The sequence below is a fragment of the Gallus gallus genome, chromosome 6 (assembly GCF_016699485.2).
Source record: "Gallus gallus isolate bGalGal1 chromosome 6, bGalGal1.mat.broiler.GRCg7b, whole genome shotgun sequence".
Lineage (NCBI taxonomy): Eukaryota > Metazoa > Chordata > Aves > Galliformes > Phasianidae > Gallus > Gallus gallus.
The window spans coordinates 26,486,699-26,513,586 of NC_052537.1; the positions used below are offsets into that span (position 1 = coordinate 26,486,699).

The following is a 26,888-nucleotide window of genomic DNA, read 5'->3' on the forward strand; positions in this document are numbered from 1 at the left end:
ATTCTCTGGTTATCTGAACCACGTAAAGATCTCCCCAGTGACCTTTCAACTGGACTGCATGTTCTGAAGCATGAATATACAAACATTTGTTCATCTGATATAATTGGCACCTCTCCACAAACGTGTTTCCTACAGAGAAAACTGCAGAGATGCTGAGATCACCAATCAGAAGGAGCAGAGTGAGTTCTGCTTTGGTGTTCTGGCTTATATGCTGGCCAAGGCAAGCCTCTTTGTGCTGCAGTGCCTGTGACAAGCACAGAGAAAAGGAGGTGAACTGGGACGCTGCTTTGCAGATAAGGTCTCTGTAAGTCCATTGTAAATCCAGAGAGTTATGTACTCAATGCACTACTGCAGAGCTCTCAATAAATGCCTAAAACCACAATCCAACCTATTTTGCGTAATGGTTTAACTCACCACCACCCCATTTAGGCTGAAACACAGCGAAATTAAGCCGTATATCAACACACAACAGCTTAGCCAGAGAAGCAAGGAAGCAAAATTAACTGCCCAGCACAGTTATGAAATGAAGTAAAACCAACCAGCTGGAATTATGGAAGGGTCCACTCCCACCTTCGAGCCTTCTGGGAGGACACTCACCAGCCAGTCTTCCTGAGTTGGTGTATCTTTCAGACCTCCATTGGTTAAAAAAAAAAAGAAAAAAAAGAGGTTCAAATAAGGCATCACACTACCCAAAAAGTCAAGTCCATCAGACTTTTCCTAGTGCATGTCTACACCGATGTGCAAGAAGTCACAGGACCACAGGACCCTAAAGCAGGAGCAGGATCCGAGAGCCTATCTGAGATGTCTCGTATGATGGGGTATCCCTACAGCCCATGTTGTACCATGGACAAAGCATCCAAGCAGCCTGCACTTGTTCTATGTCCCCATCCTCCTGCATACCCATTTTCATGAGTGTCCAGTTGTTATCCATTTGATTTGCTGCCTGCAGGAAGTAGCGTCCATCTGTCCACATGGCTGCATGCTGTTCAGTCACAATGGCAGTACCTAGGCAGGAAGGCAGAAACATGAGGGTATTTAGACGTCAGAAGCTACTGTGCAAAGACAGACAATAGTGAGCACGTTTGAAAAGCACCTGAATTCCCCTTAAAAGCAACCTGGCTCACTGTTCAGTAGTCCCACTTCAGTGGAGATATTCACCATTTCCCCTACACTATTACCTTCAAAATCCTACCACAGACAGTACACGCAGCTACACAGCCTAATGAACTGCCTCAGATACATTCAACTCAGGCATATCTCATCCAGTGCAACTGGGTAAATGGGGTTTTCAAATCTTCTATAACAGAGAGTGCGAACTCCACCTGCCTGTTGTCACACTACCATATACCATGCATCCCAACCCCACCCCATCCTCTTCCAGGGAAGAAGCTGTGCTCTGGTAACTCACAAGAAAAAGGTGTTACTAGGCTAGCAGAAGTAGGTATCACTTCCAGATGTCAGCTGTATCCCTTTCCCAAATGTTACAGCTTTAGCAGAGATGGTCGAACAGGAATAATGAACAAAAACTTCTGCTGGTTTCAGTATTTGTCCTATTCCACTAATTCCAGATGGAGGGATGCAGACAAACAGACAGGAACTGAAGCCCAGATTAGGAGAGTAGAGTCTCCAAATGCAAGTTTTTTGTCTTCTTACTAACCTCTGCCCTCTGAAACCCTATTTTAAGATGCTTCAGCATGAAAATATATGAAACAGAAGTGTTTTCCATCAGGTGAGTATAAAAGGTGAGCTCCTGGGTGACACATCACTGATTTGCTGCATTCTAGGCTGGGAACACAGCCCTTCCAAGTACATAATAAGGGCCCAAAATAGAGAGAAAGGTTAAGAAGAGGTCATAGAGAAGGCATGAAATTAACACAGAATTATCCATTAGCATCAGCCTGCAGCCCTGAATTTACAACCTTCCAAATGAGGTCCCTGAGCAGTACATAGAAACTGACACATGGACCCTCCAAACACATAGGCAACAGTACTAATTAAGCCAATTCTCAACTAGGGGGAAAAAACACCTAAACAGATTAAAATGACTTTCCAACAATCACATAGCAAAAAAAGTTACATAGCTGAGGGCGCAGCTAGGGTAAAAACTAGGTCTCTTGACATAGACCTATCCTACAGCCAAGAAAACATCCTGTCTCAGCAAGATAAGTAAACTTTTCCACAGCGCTCAGTTTCCAAATGCAACATTTTGGCCCTGTCCTTGTCTAAACAGAAGGGCTAGCTAAAATCCATCTACTACTCACCCAACCCAAATGGGCAATGTAAAAATCTGTTCAAGCTGCCTTCTCATCAGAAGCAACGAACACAGCCTGGGAGCACCAGATTAAAGAGTTAACAGGATTTTACTTTATGAGAGGTTCATTCAGGGGTCAACATTTTCTGAAAACTTGTTATTGCACTGATATTACATAATTCCAGTGGGCAGCCAAGACATTATTCTGCAGATGCTGAAATGAGAAGAGACCGTCCAAACAAGCTGGATAGGTTTCCTTTTCCATTGTGCCTCTATGCCATGAATGAGGCAATTTCTTTATAGGGGAATTCTGTAGGTTAGCAAGAACCCAAGCTCTGGAAAAGTACCTGCAGAGCCATCAAAGCCCGAGATGAATGCCCGTCTGCAATCACAGGGTGCAATGTACTCGCTCTGGAAAACAAAAGAGGCAGAAATTATTTATAGCAACACGGAAAAAAATAAATCAGCTGATGACAAAATACTCTGATAAGCTTTTTTTTTCCCCCCCCTAAAGGGCGCCACAGAAAGAAATTAGTTAAAAAAGCCTGAGCTCTACTCCACTGGAACATTTAATCATCTGTGATTATACTGTATTTACATCCAACTGATTTGGGGGTTTTTGTGCATTTTTTTTGTTAGTGGTTTTTAAGCTGCAGCACTTTTCTCCCATAGATGTCTGTTAACACTGAAGAGCTTCAGAGTCTGCAGATGTTTACTTCACACTCAGCCTCCCCTTTAGGCAACAAACAAATGCTGCCTTTGAAGCTGCAATGTGAAGGAAGAGAAACCAGAAGTGCCCCTTGATCTTGAGACCACAGTAATCAGCACGTAAAATCTGCAAAATTCACTATCTTCAATGAAGTCCCCTCACTGGAATTTAACAGAGTTCCTTTAAGACTTTGTTTTCCACCACAATGATATTGGGTAAAAAAAAAGAAAACATCAAGGTGATAAAACCATAAAAACTTTAAGCCCTTTGGACCCTTCATAATTAAGATGCCGAACCTCTCACTTCTACCCTACCTACTCAAATCCCAACTATACCAGAAATTAAGGCTTGCTGGGTGAGGGGGAATCAAAGACTAGTAGTCCATCCTCATCCCAAGCCCATCACAAACACACTTCTGCAGACACTATTGCTGGCAGCATTACGAAGAGTCTGAGAATGCACAGATACCTGTCAGTCACAGAGGCGTACCTTGAAATGGCCACACATCATTTGTATGGGATCCCATTCTCGCAAGTTCGGAGGTCAGAACTGCTGAGCAGGCCTGCTCATTAACTAGCACAACTCAGCAAATCAGCTTAATCCAGGCTGACAGTACTCATGTTCAAACTGCAAAACCCCTGGATTTGTACCTTACAAATGGTCTGAAACCAAAGTGGGTTCCTGAGCCCGGAAAGCTGCCCTCTCCCAGCTGTGGGGAGAGAAATACTTTGGGAAATGAGCTGAGAAACCACAGCCCAATTCTCAGGAGGTTTTAGTTCCTGCTGTGATAGATATTGCATTTCTTGGTCTCTGAATATGACTATTTTTAAATCATCTGCTCACTAGATAATATTCCCTTTAAATCTGCTCCCCTTTGCTGTTCTCCTAAAGAAGAGAGAGGATTCAAAAGCACAGAAGTGAGAGAGAAACACAAATTGCAGAAGTTCTCAGTCACTAGAGACCAATACTTGATTTCTGTCTCCAATCATCCCAAGGTCAAAACCCCTGCAGAATAGCCAAGTCTCTCCTCTCCTAGGAGGAGTTACCACCAGTCTCCACTAACCTGGTGAAACAGAGTCTTAGAAAAGCAAAACCCACAGCCCAAAAGAGGATACTGCTGAGCAAGTTTCTACTTTTGACTACCTGGCGAGAACCCTGAGATTACACCCAAGAATTCCCCTATTTTATTTAACCACTAATAGGAAGACACAGTGCAGGTATCAAACCACAAGCACCTTCAGCTCCGAGGCAGTCCCACTCCCTGTGCCTCTTCCTGTCCAGCCCCACAGCCCCTGACAGGCTGTCATACACACACAGCACCTGCAGGGATGAGAAGGGCCACAATATCCCTCAGGATGGGATGATGCCCTCCATGCACCTCTAGGCGATGAGGTGACCCAACCGTTGTACCACTAACCCTCCTCAAAAGAACAAGGGAGACAACAGTAGGCAGAGGACAAAGCCATTCTGGGAAGACAATCAAATGCCAGTTCCCACAGGCACCCACCACCCAGCAGCAGAACAGGGTGATGCTGGACTGGAGAATAACACTTCATTCCAAAATTTCCTAACAAGTATTCACCCTGTGGACTGCTACAACTCCTCCTGCTCTAAACCTTTCAGCTCACAGTTGGGGTACCATCTCCCCAAGGCTCCAACACCTGCAGGAAATGCTGGAAATTTCCCACCGTGCATCGTATCACTAAGGATTTCTGAAATTAGACCAGTGATTTATCTTCCTTTTCTCTTAAACAACACAGCAGAGAGAGATTACAGGCTGGTTTGCTTGTCTATCAGTTTTAGATCTGCTAAAACTTGATTAAACTAAAAAAAGACTTCGGTTGAATGGGAAATATCTCATGCTGTCTCATTTACACACAAACCCAGAGAGTTTTAAGAGTTTACAATGAAGCGGATGGGGTTTAGGAGGGCTTATGAGGGATCTGGAGGGGAAGAGGGTTCATTCATCTGTCATTTTGAATTCCTGCACTCCCACCTGTTCTGTTCCATGCAGCAACCCCCACTGTGCAAAGATGAGCCCATACTTTGCACAAGCTAAAATTACAAGGGGAGCACCTGTGTATGCCACACAAAATACAGGCCACAGCAAGGTATTTCCATAGGGCTTGTCTTGCAGCTCCCATGGCCTTCAACCTGGCCCTTCTCGGGCTTTTTGTGGCTGCTCTCCGCCATGCCTGTCAGCCCCAAACAAGCAGACAAAATGGGGGCTGCATCGAAGAGGCCCTCAACTAAGGCAGGAAGAACCCAAAGAAAAGAGTGGTGCTTATCACCAGTCTGCACGGCTGTTCTTAACATCTTAAAACTTATTCTGTTCAGGGCATTCTAATGTCAACCAAGAATAGCAATGAAAACTGCAGTTCACTGGCATTAGTGCTACCACACCAATGCCATTAAAGAACACATGCTGCTGTGTGCTTGGAGGGAGCTCAGTATTTACTGCCAAAAACCTAACTGCATCGGTAAGATCTGGAACAGGTCAGTACAACCTGTGCACAAGCCATATCCTCTTTTGCTTTATAGCTCTGCTGATTCCTCAGCTAAGAACGTATGTTTTAGAGGAGCAGAATACTGCATCTCTGCCAACCCAAACACAGTGACCTGAGCTGGGCGGGTACCTCCTTGATGTGGAAGATCAGCCACATGTGACCAAATTTGTTTTCACTGAGTCAAGACCTGAGGTGTGGAAGTCAGACCCAGGTTAGCTGTGACCAGCTCTAAACCCAAGCTTCCATATAAACATCATTCTCTCCCATTAAGGAGAAAGTTCCTCCAGTCTCTGAATATCCTCACACGGCAGACTCCAGATTCAGTGTCAACTGGATAACTCAACATAAAAATGGATACTGCATTTACGACTGCAACACCCCAAAAGCTTAGGTAAGTATTCTTAGCAGAGCCGCAAAGAAAATAGGTGCCTCATTCCCAAAACCTTGGCATTTCATCCATTCACAACCCTTTGACAATTCAAGCCATGAGATATACCTAATACACAGAAAAGCAAGCAGGATTCTTCGTATGGACTTCAGCCCACTTTTGGCTCTTCTTTCTCAACAGCCTTTGGACCATGCAAGCTCCCAAGGAAACACTTTCTTCTGACTTCTTAATATCAGCACCAAAATTTCAATAAAATAAAATAATAATAATAAAAAACAAACAAAGGAGCCAAGATTAAGTGCTGGCTACAAAAGCCACAAACCCAAGGTATTAGAAGCTCTGGGTAAGCCAGAATCTGAGCCAGCTGTGTGTGAGAAGCTCTGCAGGTCCTTCATCTCCTTATACAACTAAGCATGGAAACCAGAGGAAAGAGCTGGTGGCAAGCCTCCAGGCAGCAATATAGCCTAAGCCTTTTGGCATTGGCTGGAAACCCAGTATTAAAAGCATTGCAAAAGCACAAAGCTCAAACATTCCCAGTGACACTGGTTACAGAGAAAAGTTAGTCAGCAAGTTGAAGCATCAGTCCAACTCAGAGATTTCTTTGAAACCAAAAAGGGAATGTTTCCCCTGGTCTAAAACCAGTGTCAACACCACAGGAGGGAAATCCCTCTTTGTTGATCTCTTTGTTGACATGGATCCGCGGGTAGCATCAACAGCAGCTGAGAGAGGCAAAGACAGGAAGTAACTTGGGCTACAGGGAGGAAAAGGCTCAAGCTCAGATATCATTAAGCCACAGTCTTCTGAGTCACGAAAGGAGCTGAGTAAGAACACACTCTTCAGGCCTGTAAGGTTCCATTTGCATACAGGAAACAAAGCCTTGCTTGGAAAATACAAAAGCTGCAAATCTCAGCTCATCACAAGTTATCTGGAATCAGTAAGGCAGTTGTGGGATTACCAGGTTTCCGCCTATGCCTAAAACTGCAGCAATTCCCAAACCTCACAGATGGACAGAATCCTGCACTAGCCAGTCAAGAGGCACCAAAATCAGCAGCTTTTAGTAATCGTTTCCATTTAGATAGATTCATTCTCCAAAGAAACCTGATCAACTTGCCCAGCAGGAAATAGCAACATGGGGTTCTCTACTTAACTGCACTCTGTCAAGGAAAAAGAGAGCAACAGAAAAACCCAGAAGTCCTGAGGGTCACATTCTTCAACTCACATGACAGCACTTAACATCTAGTGAAATGAAACCAGAGTTATATATGGACAGAGGCAGCTTGAGGCAGGAATGTAGCAGACAATAGCAGCTGCAGAAAGCGCCTTCCCTCTACCTGCCCAAGTTTGGTCTCCATAATAGGAAACATGATGCTGCACATATGCTCCCAGGGCACAGGCAAGTCTGGACCCAGCACACCTCAGTGCCAAGTTGAGGGCAAAGGTCCTGACTGAGTTGCATTTTGCTTTAGTACACCCTAGGGTAAAAGAGAGCTTTGGATGTGAGCCAGAAAAGCTTCATGTCTTTTGTTTCCTGAAAATGGCTGAGGAGGAAAAAAGGCCTTTGCTGTTCTTAGGTCTCCAAACAGAGCAGACACAAGTAAAACTAGCAAACAAATAGGCTGGGGAGGTAATAGGCAGGTCAATAACTTAAAATTAATGTCAAGGACTACACGAATCAAGAAAAACACTGGAAGTAGCACAAAACAGCTGCCACCATGGGATACCACGTTGAGTCACTCCTCTTGTCTTTAGCACACAGAACTGTCGGATGCAGACCAGACTCCAAAGGGAAGTGTCATTGTGACATCCTCCTTTCCTGCCTCTCTGCATAGGATCTAAAGAGCTTTATCATAAAGCAGCAAATTCCAGCAACAACTGGATCTAGCAAAGGGAAAGCTCTGCAACCACCAGACATAAGAGGATGTCTTAGTTGGGAGGTGCTAATGGGAAACTAGAGCCCAGATAATGCTTTTTCCTCCCCACATAAATCCATACTTTCCAACAGTCAGGATGGGGACAGCAAGTGCTCTGGCAAGCTCTCTTTTCTCCCTGGAGACAATATGATGAGAAATTGCTGCTGGAACATCCACACTGATTTGTTACAAGAACATAAAAACTTCAGTCTCTTGAAAAGATTCCAGAAACTTTTTCCAACACAATGGTTCTCAGGTTACTCAGGCTGTTATGCTAGAACCATAAAAGTTAGTGAATGAAGGATGATTTCTGTTATCCCTGGCTTGCTTTTCTTTTTCTTTTTTTTTTCTTGGAAAAAAAAAAGGAAGAAATAGTAAAATAATTCCCATAATTCATCCATTCATACCTGGTGGGCATCTCCGGAGGGCACTATGTAGGCTTGTACAGGCTCCTGGACATACCTGGGACTCTTCATAACCTGCCGCAATTGCTTCAGCAGTTCTGTTGTAATTTTTGGACTCATCTTCCCACCTGAAACTAAAACAAAGCACAAAACTTCAGAGCTTCTTCAGCCATCTCAGGCCACTCACACACATGGGCTAGAAGCAATAACCCCTAAAAACTCCAGAAATTCCCTTTGAGGACAACTGTGCCAGCATCACCCCTCTCAGCCAGAATTTCTGCTGTGTCATCAACTTCACTCACATCCCTTGAAAATGAGAGTTCAGTCAGAGCCCAGTGAGTCAAAACCTGGTCTGTACCATTAAGGCCCTTTATAATCTCATGAAAGATAGGCTTACCAAGCTTAACACACATGCCACCCCTTCATGGCACCAGGAACCTCAGCAACTCAGATACGCCCAACAGCTTGAGGAGCCCTGTGACATCCAAGGAACATCCTAGCATGTGATGTTGAAGGTCTCAAGTCCCCACATAACAGAAGTTACCCCACACACAGGAAGAAGTTTTCAGTCTTTTCACTCCAAGGGTAGAAATATTGTGGCTTACATGCCACAGGAGCACACACTGCTGGGAGAGCAGGCCATGCATTCTGGGGATTCAGAAATGGACTGGTTAAGAAAGCAATTTTTAAAACTTTCACTATAGCCCAGGATTTCATACTGGACTGGGGATCAGATTAACCCAGATAGAAGAAATCTGTTCCTAAGGACATAAGAATTTCACTGGGTGCATACACCTCTGGGCTGCAGGCCAGCTCACACAGCAGGAACACAGCTGTAATAGGAGGAACAGCCCACTGAGCTCCTACAGGTGACTGCAAGGGGATTTAAGGCAGCTTAAAGGAACCTTCTCCAAAGACCGTTGGCAAAAGCTCCACAGAACTCAGCTGGGACCCAGCAGGCAGGTGTGGTGCACAGGTGGATGGAAGGGAAAGCAAGGACACAGGTCAATCACAAACCCTTGCTGTGGTTCTGCAATAGATGTGTCTTTGGTGAGGCAAGGAATGTCAGCCTCTCAATTTGCTACCCAAAAACCACAAGTAGCTGAAGCCTGCTGCAAGCACCATGCAGAGATGCAGGAAGCCATGCTGCTGTGCTGGCATGCACGAAGGCTGCAGCAGCAGGCACCTGCTCACTGCAGAGGATGTGCAAGCTGCTCAGGAGGCTTGGCCTGAATGTCTATGAAGATTAAGTAACTTGAACATCTTCAGAGATGGTCTCCATTTTCTTCACTCATGTCTCCCTATCAGTGCCTAAGAAAACAAAAATCCCCTTCCCAGTCCTCTACCCATTTCTTTCTCATTTTTAAGTACAAACTGGGATCTTGTAACTTTAACGCTACCACATTCCAGGGCAAGGTGGATAAGCTCGGTGTTCCCTGAATGTCATGCTAGGCAGTATTTTACTCTGACTAGTTTGTTTAACAACTCACTTCACAGCATGTCCACAAACAGATTATAGATGGCAGAAGCAAATAGTATGCAGGTCCCAAATGCTTTTTACTTATCCATGCTCCTACTCTATTTACACCTCAGTAGCTACCAAAAGCCCTAAGAAACATTACGGTCCTGCTCCAAAACACAATAAGGTACAGTCTCTGCCCTGTGATGTTTTGTCATCTAAACAGGAATGCTGCCTCCATTCCACAGAACCACAGAAAGGCAACGTGACTTGACAAAGGCCACACAGCAATGCTGTGACCAAGCCAAGAACCAAATCAAAATCTGCTGCTTTCAGGTGCGTTCTCAACCTGAGTCCACCATTTACACCCCTCAGCAGAACAGGTTCTTAGCACACCGTCTGGTATGTCACACCATAATGTGTGACAACGCAGCTGCCCACAGGTACTGTGTTTTAAAATCTAGAGCACAAGAAGCAAATAAAGATCATAAGTCACCATTCTCTATACCATCAAATTGATAACTTGACCATAGTGCTTTCATTGGGATTAGATTATACCTCTTATTTATTTCCAAGATAAATTTTGTATTTTTTTTTCTACACAGTTCACAAGGTACACTGAGCTTTATTGTACGGTGATTGTTTCTGTCCGTCCTCTATACCAAGTTCCTGTAACGTTCTACACCACTGCTGCTGATTTATGTTCAGAGAGAGAAAAAACACAGAGGTGAAAGAGCAACAAGGACACAGCTTTCTTTCTAGACCTGCACTTAGAGCCCAGAAGCCAGAAAGTCTCATTTGAATAGGCAAGGGATGACAAGGCTTTGCCTCTTAATAAAGCCCCTTGCTGACAAGTCACGATTTTCTTATCAAGTCCTCTCAATGAGGAAAAAAAAATAATTAAAAAGCATTCTTGCTGTTGAAAGATTCACTTGCAATGCTAAAACACAACTAAGCTAGACCAGCAATGAAAACCATACTGAGGAGGTCTTCTACTTTAGATAACACCAACAGCATAACACAACCACCTTTCAAAAATCAGCTGAGTAACACTGCCTTCAACTTCCACACAAAGAGAAGCTATTTTCTCTGAGACCTTTGGTTGCCATTCACTCTGATCCTCCTATAAATTGTAGCAGGTGGCCTTCCCTTTCATAGCCATAACTATAACCCCGCATGAAGCTAACACAGCTTTTCTATCATTATTTAATCATTTCAGTGGTTAAAACCAAACAGAGCTAAATGAAGGTCCCAGGGCATGGTCTCATTCCCCGCCCTACCCTTCCAAAGGTACCAGACCACCCCGTTACCTGCCCACGCTGCTCCCCACGTCCAGACTCCTCTTGCCTCCCCTCACACCAAACACCATTCGGCAACTTGCTCAGCCTTAGGAACGTGCCTGGGAAAGCAAAGGGCAGAAGTGAAACGCAGCACAACCTTCGACCCCCATAAAGCGCCCTCATCCCCCAGCACAGAGCTGAACACGCACTCAGGCTGCAATCCAGTGCCAAGGCGGCCGCTGCGCTGCGGGCCACACCTGCTGGGCCTCGTGGGTTAAATCCTGAGTATTTTTACACCGTTTTGTTTCTGCAACCGCTCTGAGAGACCGCTACTCATTTTACAGAAGGGAACACGCTAAGGCCGAGCAGCAGCAACAACACAGCAGTGCCGCTGCAGGGAGATGGAAGCAGCAGAGCCCCCAAGGTGCCCGTGGTGCACGGTCTATACACTACACACCAGTCAGCCCCCGGGGCGCAGGCCGGCTCCAGGAAGACATGCAGCACCTGAGCTGCGGCCCTCCCGGCCTCCACAGGCCGCGGCTGACAGACACGACACGGCGAGGGCGGCTGAGGGGGCCGCGCCGTGCTCCGGCCCGCCCAGGCCCCTCCTGCTGCCCGCCGCCGCGCTCGGGCCGGGCCCGGCCGCCCCCATCACCCTCACCTGCCGCCGTCCCGCCCGCCGGCCCCACCACGACGTCAGCGCCCACGTGCGCCGCCGCGGGCCGCCGCCGATGACGTCACGGGGGCGCGGGGCGGATCGGCAGCGCCGGGTTACGTCACGGTCCGTCACGACGCAGCGGCTGCAGCTGCGCAATACGCCTCTATCCCAGCGGAGCTGCTTCCTGCAGGGCGTTTTATGGTGGAGCGCTCGTGGCGGGGCCGTGCTGCCGTGCACAACGTGCTGATCAGCTCCGTGTCTGGGACACGGGCCGGAACACGGCGGCATAAGCGTCAGCCCAGCCCCGCCATGCACACCGACCCGTACCCCTCAGCGCCCCGCTGCCCTTTTCCTGAGCACCTCCGGGCACGGCGACTCCAGCACCCCTGCGGGCAGCCCGTTCCCGTGCATCACCGTTTTGGAGAGCGAATTGTTCCTCACACGCAGCCTGGTGCAACCTGAGGCCGTTCTCTCACCTCCCGCGCGGGAGGAGGGGCCGACCTCCCCCTCACAGGAAAGCCCGGGAAGTTGGAGAGCACTCAGCAGCCCCAGGGAGAGCGGGGAGCAGAGCGTGCTCCAGTGATTCCTCTCTGCTTTGGTCCAGGCAGAAATAACAAGCACAGCTGCACACACAGCATTGATGTGATATTGACGTCTGGTTGTAGTTTAAAGTAAAGTAACCCACTGCTGAAGACGCCTCCCTGCTTTGTGTCGGTGACAAAATTTGGCCACTCTTCTTCCGGCTGTCTTCTGATTGAGATCTCGATTAAATAAAGGTTAAAAAGAAAGCAGTCTGCGTTCTGTGGTTCTGTGATTCCCATCTCCCCGGGATGTGCTACAGAAAGCAGAAAACAAGGTAAATATTGACGTCTGTAAGAGCTACTTAGTTGCCATTATGCCCCTTTATCAGAGGGAGATGCTGTGAGAGCTTCAGTGCCCAAAGGTGACTTCGAAGGGCTTTTGACTCACTGAACATTAAAATTCAGACTACTTTCCTTTCCTTCCTGGTAAAATTAATGATGGCAAACTGATTAGCATTCTGCGTAGGAACTTCGCTGCAGAAGATGATCATCTCGTAAGAGCAGATGTGTCGGGGTCAGAAAGCATTTTGCAGACACCTGATTAAGCCAGTGACAAGTCCTCTGCAGCAGGCAGCAGGCAGCCCGTTTGACAGGGGGAAGATGTACAAAAATAATGTGGTATTACTGCATTTTCTGCCCTACACTGCAGATCGAGGCAGCAAGAAGACCTGAAGTCTTGAGTTCCCGGTGCCAGGGCCCTTATTTCAAGCAGCAGACCTAGAGAGCTCCAGGCGCCTGGGTCCAAGTGAATGCCCAAGATTTACTTCATCCTGGTGGGGAAGAGGTCCAGAGATGCCCTCATCAGGTAGGGGAAAGCGCTGGATGTTCAGCACCCTGGTTCAGCCAGTGGCCTGACCCAGCTGGACCGGCGTCAAGCCTGCGGATGAGCACAGTGGGGACTCAGGGTGCACTGAGGACTGGTGCTGAGGTGCAGCCCTGTGGAGGCTGATAGATCCCTAGGCTGAAAGAGCCAGCAGAGGACTCTTAGCAGCACTGCTCATTTCACTTGAATAGTAAATGACTTGTAAGTTAAATAAGAGAAAGTGGAATGAGCTTTCCTGTTAAGCCCAAACATTTGATGCTTATTTCCTGGGCATTCTGGGTCTCCAGGAAGCTTCTAATGAGCTTTCCAATGTAGATAATGTAAAATATTTTAATAATTCATTTATCAGGCGGCGCTGTGAATGATATATAATCTGAAATGATTAAAGAGATGAAACTGGCCTTTCTAAGCAGCTGTTGAATCTCAGTTAAATGGTGCAACTTCTGTTGCAAAGGTGTTTTATGAAAACTGTTCAAAATACCTAGCTTTTAATTAAATTGTCCTGAATGAGTTATCTTTTATGTACTTACAATGCTATATTGCATCAGATTGCATATAAGAAGGAGAGAAAGAGGGCAATCTGGCAGGTAGCAACCAAAATTGCCTGAGACCAATTGACATGTGACAGAGCCATTAACTCTGCTGTAATCTTGATCCATATCAAGAGATCAAGGCCAGGAAATAAACCTTAAAAGAACTCCCATTATCTTATCAGCCCTCCTATACCCATGATACCTTTATTACAGCTGTAGCTTTCCTTTCCTTTCCTTCACCTTCTCTTGTTGGGCACAGATGAAATTGAGACTCCTGTTTTGCAATCTAATCTTCTGAGATGGCCCATTTCCACCAGCAAGCCCAGAGCTTTTTAACGGCATCGGTCACCTTTGGCTCTTGGTGCACCTCAGTGGGTCTGGGAAGATGAAAGTGGAACCAGGCAGCTCCCTGCAGACTGCTGGTCCCAGGCAGGGTGCCATGGAGAGACAGCAATAGGAAATTTGTAGCATGAGGTTTTTTGTCAGCACAAACATTACCAGGGTTTGGTGACTAGCATGCCTGTGTTTTGGCCTGGCAACAGGAAGCACTGTTATCACACAAGCTTCCTTATCTCCCCAGATAGAAATGCCAGTGAAGCCAGGTGCCTTTACAGCTATGGCTCAGCCCTAAAACAGCCATGTCTGGGGGCAGCACTCACCTCCTCTGGCAGCACTGACCTGGCTCTCCCTTCACACTCCATCCTGGTATCCATCACCCTTAGTGAGGGGTCCAAAGCCTCTGCAAAGTGGTGATGGACAGACAGATACACACAGCACATGGCCTATGAAGCCTCATTTCATTAGGAAACCACTTACTTACCAGGCATGTGTTTAATTCTGCATTATCAGGACTTCAAGATGCATCTGGCATGGAAAGTGACAAACCAGATGTGGATTTTATTTGCAGTTAACATGTGCAGTACAGAAGATTCATTCATAAATATATATGAGGACCACATTTTGCAATCCTTGGCTTCCACCTAGAGTCACGGCCTCTACAAGTGAGACCCGCTCACCTGCAGAAATCCCCCTCAGGCATGAGTGTGTTGGAATACCATGCTATGCAATGTATTAAATGAATAACAGCACAAGAAACACATGTTTATTCCAGTGGGTACCGGAGTCCAGACACAAAGTATTGGGTTACTGTCTGTGCCAGATAATAGGACAAAGTGGAAAAGCTGGGATTAAATATGCTGCATGTGCCCCAGGTAGAGACTTTGAAGCTTAACCATATCTATCGTGTGATCAGTATTTCACACCTGGGCATAGACACCTTCCCTGCCTGCTACCAAACTGAGAGTCTGTTTGAGGGCTTTAGTTGGGTGCCTGGCCACTTGAATTCCCGTGCCCAAGGCAGGATGATCCACAGCCCACATCCATGGGCAGTTTGGGATCATCCAGGACCCCAAGTGTGGTACCTCAGCTGTGGCACTTCAGGCCTTTAGATGCTACGTCCATGAGGTCTGACCACAGAGCTGAGCCCCAGGCTTTTTAAGCAAGATGCTTATTCTTTAAAACACTGTGATTAGTTGTTTTAATCTGTGAAACCAAAATTCCAGATGTGGAGTCAGGAAACCTCATCTGATTGTGTTTCAACTGAAACATGACATCCAGAGAAGTCTGGCTGCTAGGACATCCCCGCCAGGCTGCTGGTTGGCCCTCAGGAGCTCAGCACAGGCAACGGAGGCTCAAAAGGAAGCAGTAGCCTGAAGAAAAATAAAATAGAAATGAAGCAATTAAAAGGATGCCTATAGGAAAATGGGGAAGAGGGAGCGGGAGCAGCTTCAGGCCCACAAGGGCTGGCACAGGGCTTGAGTGGACATTACACCTCTCCCAAAAAGCCCTGTGAGATGCCAGGCCAAGAGCACAAGCATAAACTCATCTGAAAGCTACAGGGAGGTTTTAGCTCTGCTTATAACACTGGGGGATGGTCTTCCAGGTCTGCATGCTTATTCTGTCCTATGTGGGCTACCTCTCTTCCTGCCCGAGGCTGTTTCATACTATGGCACCTTCAAAAGAGCCAAGCAGCAGAAGCTGGGGAAGAAAGCCATAAACAGTTCTGGCTGTTCCTAAACAAGCTTTCCCATTGTTCAAGTGTTGGCTTATGGATTCTGCCCCTTTGAAGAAAGATGACCCGTGTTATGGAAAAGTGGAGGGTGACAGACAGTCTGCACGAGACACACGTCGCTATGACGTACAGGAAAAGGATGAATGCTTCACACCGTTCTCGTGAGTGGAAGTGCAGGAAGGAGGTGAGTTAGGACAGTGGGAAACTTCCACCCTGCCTATGGCTGCACTGCCTCGATTACATCTTTGCTGTGCATTTCCAAAGGTTAAAAGCGCTCCTCATTCATTACAGGGCTCCTCTGGCTCTGAAAGCCTCATCCCCACCAAAGTAGTGACATGTTTGTTGTGAGAGCCTGTCCCCCCATGCCAGAGTCCATATTCTATGCTCCTATATATGTTTTGCTGGAAGGAGAGCAGCGTACCTCACTCTTCTAGTATCAGATGCAAAAAGGAAGATGAAGGAGAAGCAACACAGCCAGGATTCCCATAATCTAGCTGCAGCTCTGCCAGGAAACACAGTGTTTCAGTGTTAAAAAGTTCCTGTTTTAAGATGAGGGATGAGTTTTATTGTTAGCAGTCGTTATAGCAACGCGAGGTGCCAGCGAGCAGTACGACTCAGCGCGTTGCGGCAGACCCAGACAAGCTCTTGTTGCCAAGGCAATGCAACATAAGGCAAGAGCTTGGAGAAATGACGGCTGCCTACAGCTCATGCCAGCAGGATCCGTCTGGTTCAAAGGGGACTTTTAGAAGTAGTGGTGACTCCAGCAGCACAGCCACAGAACAAGCGGCATGCAGGGATGGGGGGAAGGAGCCCAAGGAGAAGCATCAGCACCAGGTAATGCAAAGTGTTGCATCTGACAGGGACATCTTAGCCTGCAATGAAAAAAACGTACTGCATTTTTTTTGGAGGAAGTAAAAAGAATCACAGAATACTATTTTTTAATGTTTGTTTAACTTGGGCAACAGTGCTTGAACTTGAATGGGAACTTGGGCTTTTTCCCAATTGTGTTGACAGCAAATATGGTTTTCTCAAAAAATTTTGTTCTGGGACATGGCTATTGTTGCTGCAGTAGTAAAAGGCGTGAAGTAGCTCGTGTCAATTTTATGCTTATTTCCAGACATCTTAAGCATGCTTCATGGCAAAATATGCAGTAGAAAAGAGCTGGGCTGCAAGCTGATTATTCTTTCCTGGCTATGATCATATGCTAATGTTAACATAAACATCGACGACGTGCTCTGAGAAGAAGACTACTACCCCAAGGAGTCAAAATAGATGATCAGTGCAGAAGAAATGAGGTATATGTGACGTTGATTTTAACTACCAAAGCAATAGTTTGGCACACGCTGTGGGATACTACAGAACTAGCATGCAATTACTACCGAAGTGTCTCTAATAGTTACAAAATACTCCCAGATAAATTTGCCTGATGCCTATTGATCACTAAGAGCACATCATTTCTTAAACAGCTACTACAGCAGTATTCTGATCCAATCCTACTTACATACCATGCATTTTACACTTTCATGTACTACCAATGGCTAAAAATAACCTTATCTTTTCCTACCCAAGGACTATTCCAGCATGTGCAACTTGCAGTACAACAGTAAAATATCCATAGTATTCCTGAATCTACCAAATGTCCCATGGTGGAATTTGTTCTCCTGGAGCCTGCTGTGGGGTGTGGAAAAGTTTTCAGGTCTCCAAGCATTTTGTGCTATCTAAAAATGGGAAAATAAGATATGGGAAGTGATTTGTCAAGTGTGCTGAAAGTTTTCAGTCTGCAATTGTGGGCAGAGCCATCTCTACTGACCTCTACCACAGTACAGATTTTAATTAACTGTGAACATTTTTCTACTAATTTGCAGTTCTTAAGCCATGGGCCAAGAAGCACAAAGTGACTGGTCATGTGCTTATAACCATCGCTTGTTTTTCAGCAGTTAAGTTATATTCAAATAAGCTAACATGCTGTACTTGCAACCTTCCTGCTGTTACCAGTACTTTTCCACAGTTCCTGTAGCTAGCTGTGAGATATTCTGTGATCAGAAAGAACTGAAAACCTGGTTCAGGCAATTGTGAAGAGAAATAAGATGCTGCCCAAGAGAATGTTTTTACTTTATGACTGTCAAGACGGTTGTATAAAAGAAACATAAGAATCACAAAACTGGACACGAGCATTTCTTTGAACAAGAAGGCAAAAGAAAACTATTTTTAGTCCTAGCTGAGTTTCTCTGCTGGTGATTCCACACGTGATGTTACTTCTTAATATATCCAAGTGAAGGTTTCAAAGCCATCCAGAATATCCTCCATTTTTCTGAAGAAATGCACATACAGAAACCTGGCTAATAAAAAGACAAAACCATATGGGCAGGATGCTTAACTTGATCTGCAGGATCCCAAGCTGTTTCCAAGAGCTGGCTCTCCTGTCCACAGATCCCATCTGCCCTTGATGCCAGTGATGGTAGGACCCTTCTTGGAAGATGTCTGGTCCGTCTTTGCCACCCTGGGTGTGCCATGTGATGTCTCCTCCAGAACAGATGGAATGTATAGAGGAAATTTGGAAGAATCTAGGGCTGAACCATGCTGCAGCTTAGAGCATCTCTGCATGCGCTCTGAAACGTGGGGACACAACCAAAGGGCATCTCTTCAACTTTCTTCTGTCTCCTGCTGCTGTCCCTTGCTGTGCATCTATTTAGTCACTCAAGAGCCAGCCTCGGAGAGCTGGGACAAAACATAGAACCGAGGCAGCATCATCAAGATAGCTACGGATAGTGGAGAAGACAGAGCTATTTCCAGAGTGATTAATACTATTAGCGCATGCTGAAGCTTAAGGCTTAACATAAGCTTTAAAGGGATGGATTTTGATGTAAAAAGTGAATAAATGAGACAACTGTCAGAATAATGAGTGCTGAACCAAATAAAGATTCTTAGCGTAGGAGATGCAAAGCCCTCCCCGCTGGCCTGTTTTCTCTGAAGCTGCTGGTACAATTCCCATTGCCCTTCAGGCTGGAGAAACAGCCTGGTGATGGTGTGTGGCACAAAGATACGCAAATCAGCATGCAGCAAGGCTGTCTTCATGGCTAACCGAGCACACCATATTTTAGCATGAGCACAGCCATGGAAATACACCAGTAGCCAAGACTGCTAGCCCCCGTTCCGCTGCTGGAGCCTGCTGCATCATGTCTGTGCTGCCCTGCCCTGTGCAGACCCAGATGCTTGCAAGAGTACCAGTCTGAGGGCTCCTCCTCTGGCTGAATTAAAAGCCAGTCTCAAAGGGCACATCTCGCTGGATCATCCTCTTGTAATCCCCACTGCGGAGTTCTCGATGCCATAATTGAAAACCTGCTGCTCATCTTTTGAAAGTCAGGTTTAAGCTACCATAGGAAACTCCCAGAAGGGCAGAGTTTTGCATGAACTGTTACATAGAGGGATCAGGTTTAGTATTTCTCTGGTTTTCTTCTCTTGACACTCTGGTCTCACCAGAGAGCAGGCAAACAAAAGCTCGTAATAACTGTACAATACATCCTCTTCCCCAGACCCCTTTTATTATCCCCAGACTTCCACACTATTTGTTTTGCTCAGTATATCAAATTGTATGGCCAGCATTCAAAAATACGCCCTTTTCTTTCTTACACTAGACATTTGGAAAATAGATGCTTCTAATGGATCCACCAATGCGTGGTGGGTTTTGTTCCATCAGATGTATCTGTTTCTGTGTAGTAGCTAACTGAGCCTATACAGAGCCACACGATCCCCTTTCCCATCTCGCCTTATGGCCTCTGAGGAATGTTGCATTGGCTGCGAGGGAATTACTAGATCTTGGCAAGACACGCTAATATCCTCGCAAAGACTTGTCAGGGACCAAGACTTCAGCCTCCAACTATTTCCTCTGATAAAGCAGAGTATTCACAGCAGTTCATCAGTCTCGAATCAACAGTTTGACTTTGTCTGAGAGAAATGCAAGATCCACGCAGGGCTCTGCAAGCACAGCTGGTGCTGCCTGCTGGGCAGCAGGCTTTGCAGCAGAAATACGGTGTCAGATCCCACTGGAGTCATCAGAGGCTCAGGACACTTCAGTCTGGGCTTGGGAAAAAGAACACCCAGGTTGTGAATTATGGCAATACCTGCTGCATTCCGATTTGAAAGGAAATTCTTACATCTGAAAGCTTGGACTTATTTGCTTGGAGATGCAAATTCAGTGGAAACGTTTCCTCTTGAAAACCTGCTTGTGTTCATACGCAAAGTTTGCAGCAGAGACAGAAATACAATCCCCCTTCATGACATCTACTCTTTTTTTTTTTTTTAACACTGTGTTATCTTTCCGTTAGCATTAGAAATGTCGCTGATAACCCTTGACAACACCAGCATCATTTCTGTAGCTGGATCTAGGAAGCCAGTTGCACAGCATGGAAAGTATTTTTGCTATCTTGTTTTGAACTGCTGATAACAACATCATCAGTGAAGGAACCACATTGTTCACTCAGAGGACAGGGAGGATTCCCCCTCAGGCCCAGCCTGCAGCTGTCCCAGCTCTGTCCCCACAGTGGGAAGGCAATGTCCCAGCTGCACGTCCTGTGGAGCAGGAGTGGCTTTCTGACAGCATCAGAGGCACAGCTCCGCTGCCAGCAACAGAAGATGGATCGTGAAACAAATTCTGCACCAACTCCACGTGGGAAAAAATGGCATTTGAACAGTTTCTAAAACAAGCAGAGCAGCAGAAGCTGCCATGAGCTCCCCTTGTTCCAGAGCATGGCACAGAGGAGACCAAGACCAAGCCTTCTGCACGTGAGCTGCAACCCCAGCCCTGGGCAGCCAGGGGGCTTCAGGCGGGTGAGGGCATCATCTGGTGCTCAGAAAGTCCCCAGTCCCATTCTATTGGTGCCAGACCAGCCTAATCACACCTCTGGTGGTGCAAAAGGAAGTGAAACAGATGGTTCTTATGCATGCATTCAACAGCTTTGAAAAGACTCAAGCTTGCAGAACACAGAGCAGAGCTGGCAGATCTGGAGCTGGTTTTACATCTGAACATCAGGCAGGATGCTGGATGAGGATGCACTGGCTTTGACAGAGGGCCAGCTCCAGCACTACCATTCTCATCCTCTTTAGTGTCACCAGGTACCATTTTCCCAACAAGTACATCCAAGCCTACCAAAGACTGGAGTCCTGAGAGCCTTCTGAGGAGCAGTAACTCAAACTGCAGTCTTGTACAGAGCCTTTTGGTGTCACCCAATTCATCTTTTTGACGTGAGGATCCAAGTCAGGAAGTCAGTCCAGCAGGTCCATGAAGATGTGCCCATTCCAGTGCACCGTCTCCTGGGATGTGTGCATCCCTAGTTAGGCTTGTGTTTAAATAACATTACAGATGTGCTCAAATGTGGACAAAAGTATCACAGCACAAGGACAGCGAGCCAGCTCCATCAGCCATGCACAACTGGATGTGTTCAAGCCAGCTGATGGGTAATCCTGTGTGTACACATCACAAATCCACAGCATAGCTGGCTGTCTTGCTTGGCAGAAGAGTGCTATTGCCTCTTGGGAAACAAACATTCCTGATCAAAGACTATCTTCATACAGTAAATAATCAAACAAAATTGATGCATGTTTATGTATATATACACACAGTTCTCATGGATTTATGTGATGTTTTGCATATGCTAATGTCAGTCCAGATGAGGGTGTAGGAGCTGACAGGGAAGCTGCAGCTCCGTTGAAACAATGGGAATTTTCTGGTGAACTTCATTGTGACAGAGAAACTAATCTCAGAGGTCGTTAAAGACTTCTGAAGCCTGCTAATTATACATTAGCCAAATCTTATTACAAATAAGTAATAACTATAGGCACGTTTGTTGTTTTTACTAATGACATTAATGTCTTTTTTGATGATTTGCAGAACTCCAGGGGACCAGATACTCAATTTGCACTGATGTATCTCCCACTCTGGGGAACTCTGTTGATGTTCGGTGTCTTTTCACCATCTATCTTGAGACAATCCGAGGTCTGTTTTCTGCACGGTGGTTTGAGCTTCCTCTTCTGCTGCACATTTACACAGATTTAGTACCTCTCTCAGATAATGGATCTGCGCTCTATTTTCTAGTGTATAAGCGACTGTGCGTTATTCTCTAGCACATAAGTGATTGTACATAGATTGCACATTATTTATTACTGTTGTTAAGGGGGATTTGTGCTTTTCCTCCCCCCGCAGTTTCCTTATCTCCCTTAGGGGAACGGTGGGGACATGGAAGCCTGCCGTACACATCCATTTGTCTTTCCCCTCAGAGTCCCAGAGAGTTCAGGCACCCCGGTCAAAACCCCTGACGTTGCAGTTCACTGTGCGCCAGCAGCAGGGAACGAGCCAGACGTGGAGCTGGTTCAAACACGTTCTGCAAAATTATCCGGATTTGCCTGGCAAAGACAAGCGCGGGTTTTCCCCTCGCAGCCATCCACGTACCTCTGTGGCGGATCTGTTGGGAGTTTCCACCGCCTGTTTGCACAGAGCTGACTGTGGGTCCGCGCTGCCCCGCTCTGCTTCCTGTCTGAGATGAGAACGAGCCGAGACGGTCAGCAGAAACAACCTCACGTCCTTGCGGATGAAAACCATGGAACACAATTTGTCCCGCTAGGGAAATCAGTGCTTTAAGTGCATGAGTAATCCGCTGACTTCATAGGAATAGCTCCGGATGGATTTTTTCACCGTGCTCTCAGGGGCTGCAGCGCATCATGGGTGAGTGCCAGGATGCTCGACCGGTCTGCTGCTGACCCACGCTGCCCACTGGGGTTTGGGCTGTCCCATGGGCACGCCTGGCCCCTGCCGTGCACCCCAGGGTTGCATCGCTGACAAGCAGTCTGTTCCTAGCATTAGCATCCCCAGGAACACGCTCAGAAACTATAGATGAGGTCATTCCCCAGAGCCTGCTTAGGTATTTGGGGCCCTTGACGTGGAGAGGAGCTAAAATCTTACACTCAATTAATGGTTTTTAAAGCGAAACTGGAGCTCTTTTTACAGTACATTTGGAGTCTGTTAATCTGGCGCTGGTAAATGATTAACAACTTGTTTATCCTTATCATTAGAGATGGTGCTAACATACATTCTTCACTCTTACTTGCTTCAAAAGAGGCACTGGGAGTAACAGCCACCTACACAGAATCACAATTGATCATTATTCAAGAATTAATATTGTTTATTCACGTTAACAAACCTGGGGCTGATTTCATCTCCGTGCTGTCCTTTCAAGCAATCCATCAAACAAAATAAGTAACAGCCCACCCCAAAGGCCGTGAGTTTGACTTGATGCTCTAAACTTCCAAACTTCAGCCCGGGAGATGAGAGCACACACGCGTCTGTAGGTCTGTGCTTAGCACAAGACGTCCAGTGCAGAAAGACTGAGGGTGTGAGCTTTGTTCTACATTTGGAGATTACAAAAAAGTGGAAGCCTGGCCTGGAATCCATCACAGAAGCCCCTTGCAGAGCTCACCATGAATGACCCAATACCCGGGCTGAGCTCCCCACCACTGCCCCCAGCACCCCTTGGAGGCAGCTTCTGGGCACTGCTGATATCCCGACACAGCATTGCTGACCCCTGTTCAACCAACAGGAACCTGCCTGAGTGTGGATGGTGCTGAGGTGATAAAGCTGGGTTTCTGGATGCAGAAGGATGCGCTTTGCTCCACGTGCATCATCAGAATCACAGATTAGAGATGTCTTTTGAAAAATGTGCTCTGAGCGTGATTTTTTTTCCTTCCAAAAATAACTTGTATTTTGCTCATATTAAAAGAGCAGGATGTTCTTTCCTGTCCTACAGGGATAAGGAGGAAATGAGAACTATGGTTTTTTTTTAATATGATATGAGCTACTATTCTTCTGGACTAGTGCTGTGAATCTTGACTTCTTTTTTTCCCCCAGCACTAGCATTTTATTCCCTATGGATCTCATTTTGCTTCATTCATGCCAGTGTCCTCCCAGTGAGAACATTCTCTCTTTGATTTCAGCAGGATCCCTCCATATTTACACCTCTCAGATCCCAAGGCAGTATGGATTGAAGGGAGGCAGCCAACTGATGGCAGCGAATGCTGAATGCCTCCAAGCCCCTTTCCAATGAGACAAAGTCAGTGCAGAGACACGAGTGGGGGCAGAGAGCATCCCTTCCTGTCCTCTGCATTTAAAGGAAAGAGGCTGCGCTGTGGAGGAAATGTGAATGTAATGAACTGGACATTTGAGTCCCATTGTGCTGAGGTCTGACAGGAAACACTTGGGGTTCGATTCAGGAAAAAGTACAGAGTATTCCTTTATAATACTCTCATAACCCCAACTATCCCGCAGCATTTCACTGCCTGAATGTCTTTAATGTATATATTCTCGCAGCACTCTCCAGGAGACCAGAAGGAAACCTGGCCACTGGGGAGTGGGGGAGGCATGGGAAGAGACTGTAGGGATGTTTCCAGCCAACAGCCATCCTAAATGACAGCATAAGGCCAGCAGCTCTCTCTCTTTCCAACCAAAGGGACCCCAGAACAGCTGCCTTTGCTGCTGACCATGACAGTTTGCTATGGGAAGAAGGACACTGCTCCAACTATAGGAGCTACAAACTGCCTCAAGTCTTACAAAAGACCCAAACTGCAAAGACCACAAAAGAAACCCCATACAACCCAGAAGAGATGGATTGAGGGCAGAATGCCCTTGATTGAAAAAGGAGGCACCCAGGAAATCTTGAGGTGTGTATATATATATATGTAACTAGTGCTAAAGTAATTTAGCATGCACATCCCCTGAGCTGCCTCCTAAAGCACAGCTGCAGGAGGAATTATCTAGCTCTTAGCTGAAGGAACTCCTTAAAAAAGAAAAAAAGAAAAAAAAAAGATGTAGGCCATTAAAGTGCTAATAAAAAATGTTGATGAATCTCGGAGCAGTGCTCTGATTATCTCTCTGTGGGGAATGAAGAACTCATTAACATGAGCTCCGTGCCACTCCTTCCTCCTTTCTCAGAGTTTGGCATAAAGCAAGGAAACAAATGTTTGTGGTTTGGCCAAGTTTCTAATGAGTAGCTCTGCAAGGTCGCCTGATTAGACACATGGCTTTTCAGAGGGCGAGAAGCTGCGGCACCGTGTAAGTGGCAAAGCATGTCTGTGGGATCAGGCACCCAAAAAGGAAGCGCTGTATCTGCTGTGTGTAACCTGTTGGTTGCTTCTGGGGGGGATTATTTAGCTGAATGCAGGACAAGTGCAGGGAGAGAGGGTTCTGTTGACACTGCAAACGGGGAGCAATGGCACGAAGCCCAGAAAGAATAACAGAGCCCTGGTTCTTCCCAAAGACCCGCTCTCCAAAAATGCAAGGCTACTGTAGCTTACTATGGGTTTGTTTTCACTCATTAAGGTCTGACCCAGCAGATCCATCCTGGCTGTTACCACCTTATCTAGCCATTGCCTTGCCCTGCAGCATGATGCTCCCTGTAGCAGCACCCAGGGCTCGTGGCAGCAATCCCCTGCACTGCCTCAACCTGCAGCCACAACACAGCCCTGCCCGATGGCATGGCCAAGCACTGCTCCAGGGAGGGAAATGAGCCTCCAGAACTAATGCGAAAAGGCTCTCCCATGCAGGAAAGTTTCTTCTTGGTCCTGCTTGTGAGCCAATCACGGACTGAATCATAAGGATTTGTCATCTCCATAAGATTTTCAGGACTAAAGTAATACTGAAGCTCATCCGCATGCCCAGGAGAAAAAAACTTGTCCTACAATAAACACATAAAGATGCACCTTTACATGTCTGAAAGCATTCTGCTGGGATAAGCACTGGTGCCTCTGAAATTCAAATTCCCAGGTGTGTGATCAATGTCACGCAGCACCTCAGCATTCAAACCAACCTCCCCAGACACCAGGTCTGTCCCCTGCTGCCACATCCTGTAATGACTTAATAAACTTCATCCGAAAAGCACTGAGATTTTTCCATTCCCAGTACCCTGACTGGATGTTGCCAACTCTCCTCTGATTTCCAGCTGAAATGTGTCAGCAGTCAGTTCCTGTCCCATTGTCCCCATGCCAGCGCTGTCCCCTGGCTGTGCGAGCGCTGAGAGCAGGAGCCAAGGGAATTCCTGACCCAAGGGCTTCCCTGTAGTACTGCCTTCACTTTCCAAACCACAGCTAAATGGTGGTATTTCTTGGCTTTTTCAGGTTGAAAGTTTATCAAAACATGACACAGCTGTATTTTTTTTTTCTTTCCTAAAAGGAAGTAAAAAAGTGGAGGTAAACATGCAAGGAACAGCCCTGCTATTTCCATGAGTGCTACACTGAATAAATATGAACGAGGAAGCCAACTGCTCCATCCTTCCCAGCGCATTCCACATGCAGGTGTAGGTGTGCAAGCGCACTCGCTCCTCCTGTACCCAAGGTAAGCTTTCATTCCCTACAAGCACCAGATAGTTAGAGATCCTGGATTAAATAAAGGGATGAGCTGGAATGGCACCTGTTATCGCTGGCCAGCACCTACAGGCTCCCAGCACGCTGCTCCAGCCAGGTGGGGCCGTCTATGCGTTGGCTATCAATTTGCAAATTAAAGCACTGCAGGCTGCACGGTGCGGAGCCTGCGGACGTTTTGCCTCCAAGGCCCTCTGCAGAGGACTGGCATCTCAGGGATGCACTGCATCACCAACATCAGAAATGGCCCCCAGGAGCTCTCTGAATCACAGAATCACTGAGGTTGGAAATGACCGCTGAGATCAACAAGTCCAACCCCAACCCACCCCCCATGCCCACTAACCACGTCCCTCAGTGCCACATCTCCATGGTTGAACACCTCTGGGGACGGTGACTCTCCCCCTCCCTGGGCAGCCTGTGCCAGCGCCTCACGGCTCTTCTGGAGAGGAAACTTTTCCCAGTATCCAACCTGAGCCTCCCTGGCACAACTCGAGGCCGTTCCCTCCCGTGCTATCGCTATAGTCAGCAGATCCGTGAATAATGAATGAGGTTTGCACCGAAGCATCTCAAAGCTGAGCTATGTGAGTAGCCTTACATCTCGCCACAAATGGAACTTCTAAGCCTTTCAAGCACGTTTTAGACAACTTTTGAGCCTTGAAATTAATTTAAGAAATCATCACAGACTTTCCTTTTTGCACGTAAAGCCGTATATCACCCAGTGGTTCTGTACATCCCGACGGCTGCCCAGCACCGCCCGGATGCCGCCCGGCAAACCCCGAACCCACCGACTTCGGATGCAGCGCAGCACGGAGCCGACAGCAGCCGCAGAGCGCTGCGACTACAGAATGCTCCGCGGCCGCACAAACCGGAGGACAGCGCCGGCCAAGAGCAGCCTCCCTGCGTTTTCTGCACA

At 46.8% G+C, this 26,888-nt stretch overlaps 1 protein-coding gene and 2 long non-coding RNA genes across 4 annotated transcripts in view; 1 reads left to right on the forward strand and 2 right to left on the reverse strand.

Annotated features, from left to right (window-relative positions):
• Positions 1-11,625, reverse strand: part of XPNPEP1 (X-prolyl aminopeptidase (aminopeptidase P) 1, soluble) — a 29,619-nt gene extending 17,994 nt beyond the window's left edge. The window contains exons 1-6 of one of the 2 annotated variants that reach the window (XM_421751.8): positions 11,570-11,625; positions 10,939-11,027; positions 8,173-8,303; positions 2,599-2,662; positions 901-1,005; positions 540-632 (exon numbers count right to left, since the gene is read on the reverse strand). In XM_421751.8, coding sequence (XP_421751.3) covers positions 540-632; positions 901-1,005; positions 2,599-2,662; positions 8,173-8,289 — 379 coding nt within the window. In that variant the 5' untranslated portion in view covers positions 8,290-8,303; positions 10,939-11,027; positions 11,570-11,625. Of the gene's footprint in view, positions 1-539; positions 633-900; positions 1,006-2,598; positions 2,663-8,172; positions 8,304-10,938; positions 11,028-11,365 lie in introns of both variants that reach the window. The other variant, XM_046943354.1, reaches the window with a different exon arrangement.
• Positions 11,626-14,375: 2,750 nt separating this feature from the next.
• LOC121111205 lies at positions 14,376-22,131 on the reverse strand. Its single transcript, XR_005860966.2, has 2 exons — positions 22,020-22,131; positions 14,376-15,212 (listed from the first exon to the last, which is right to left on the reverse strand). It is a non-coding gene; the product is annotated as an uncharacterized LOC121111205 (long non-coding RNA).
• LOC124418089 lies at positions 16,243-24,281 on the forward strand. The gene is made up of 2 exons (XR_006939779.1): positions 16,243-16,408; positions 16,692-24,281. It is a non-coding gene; the product is annotated as an uncharacterized LOC124418089 (long non-coding RNA).
• Positions 24,282-26,888: the final 2,607 nt, after the last annotated feature.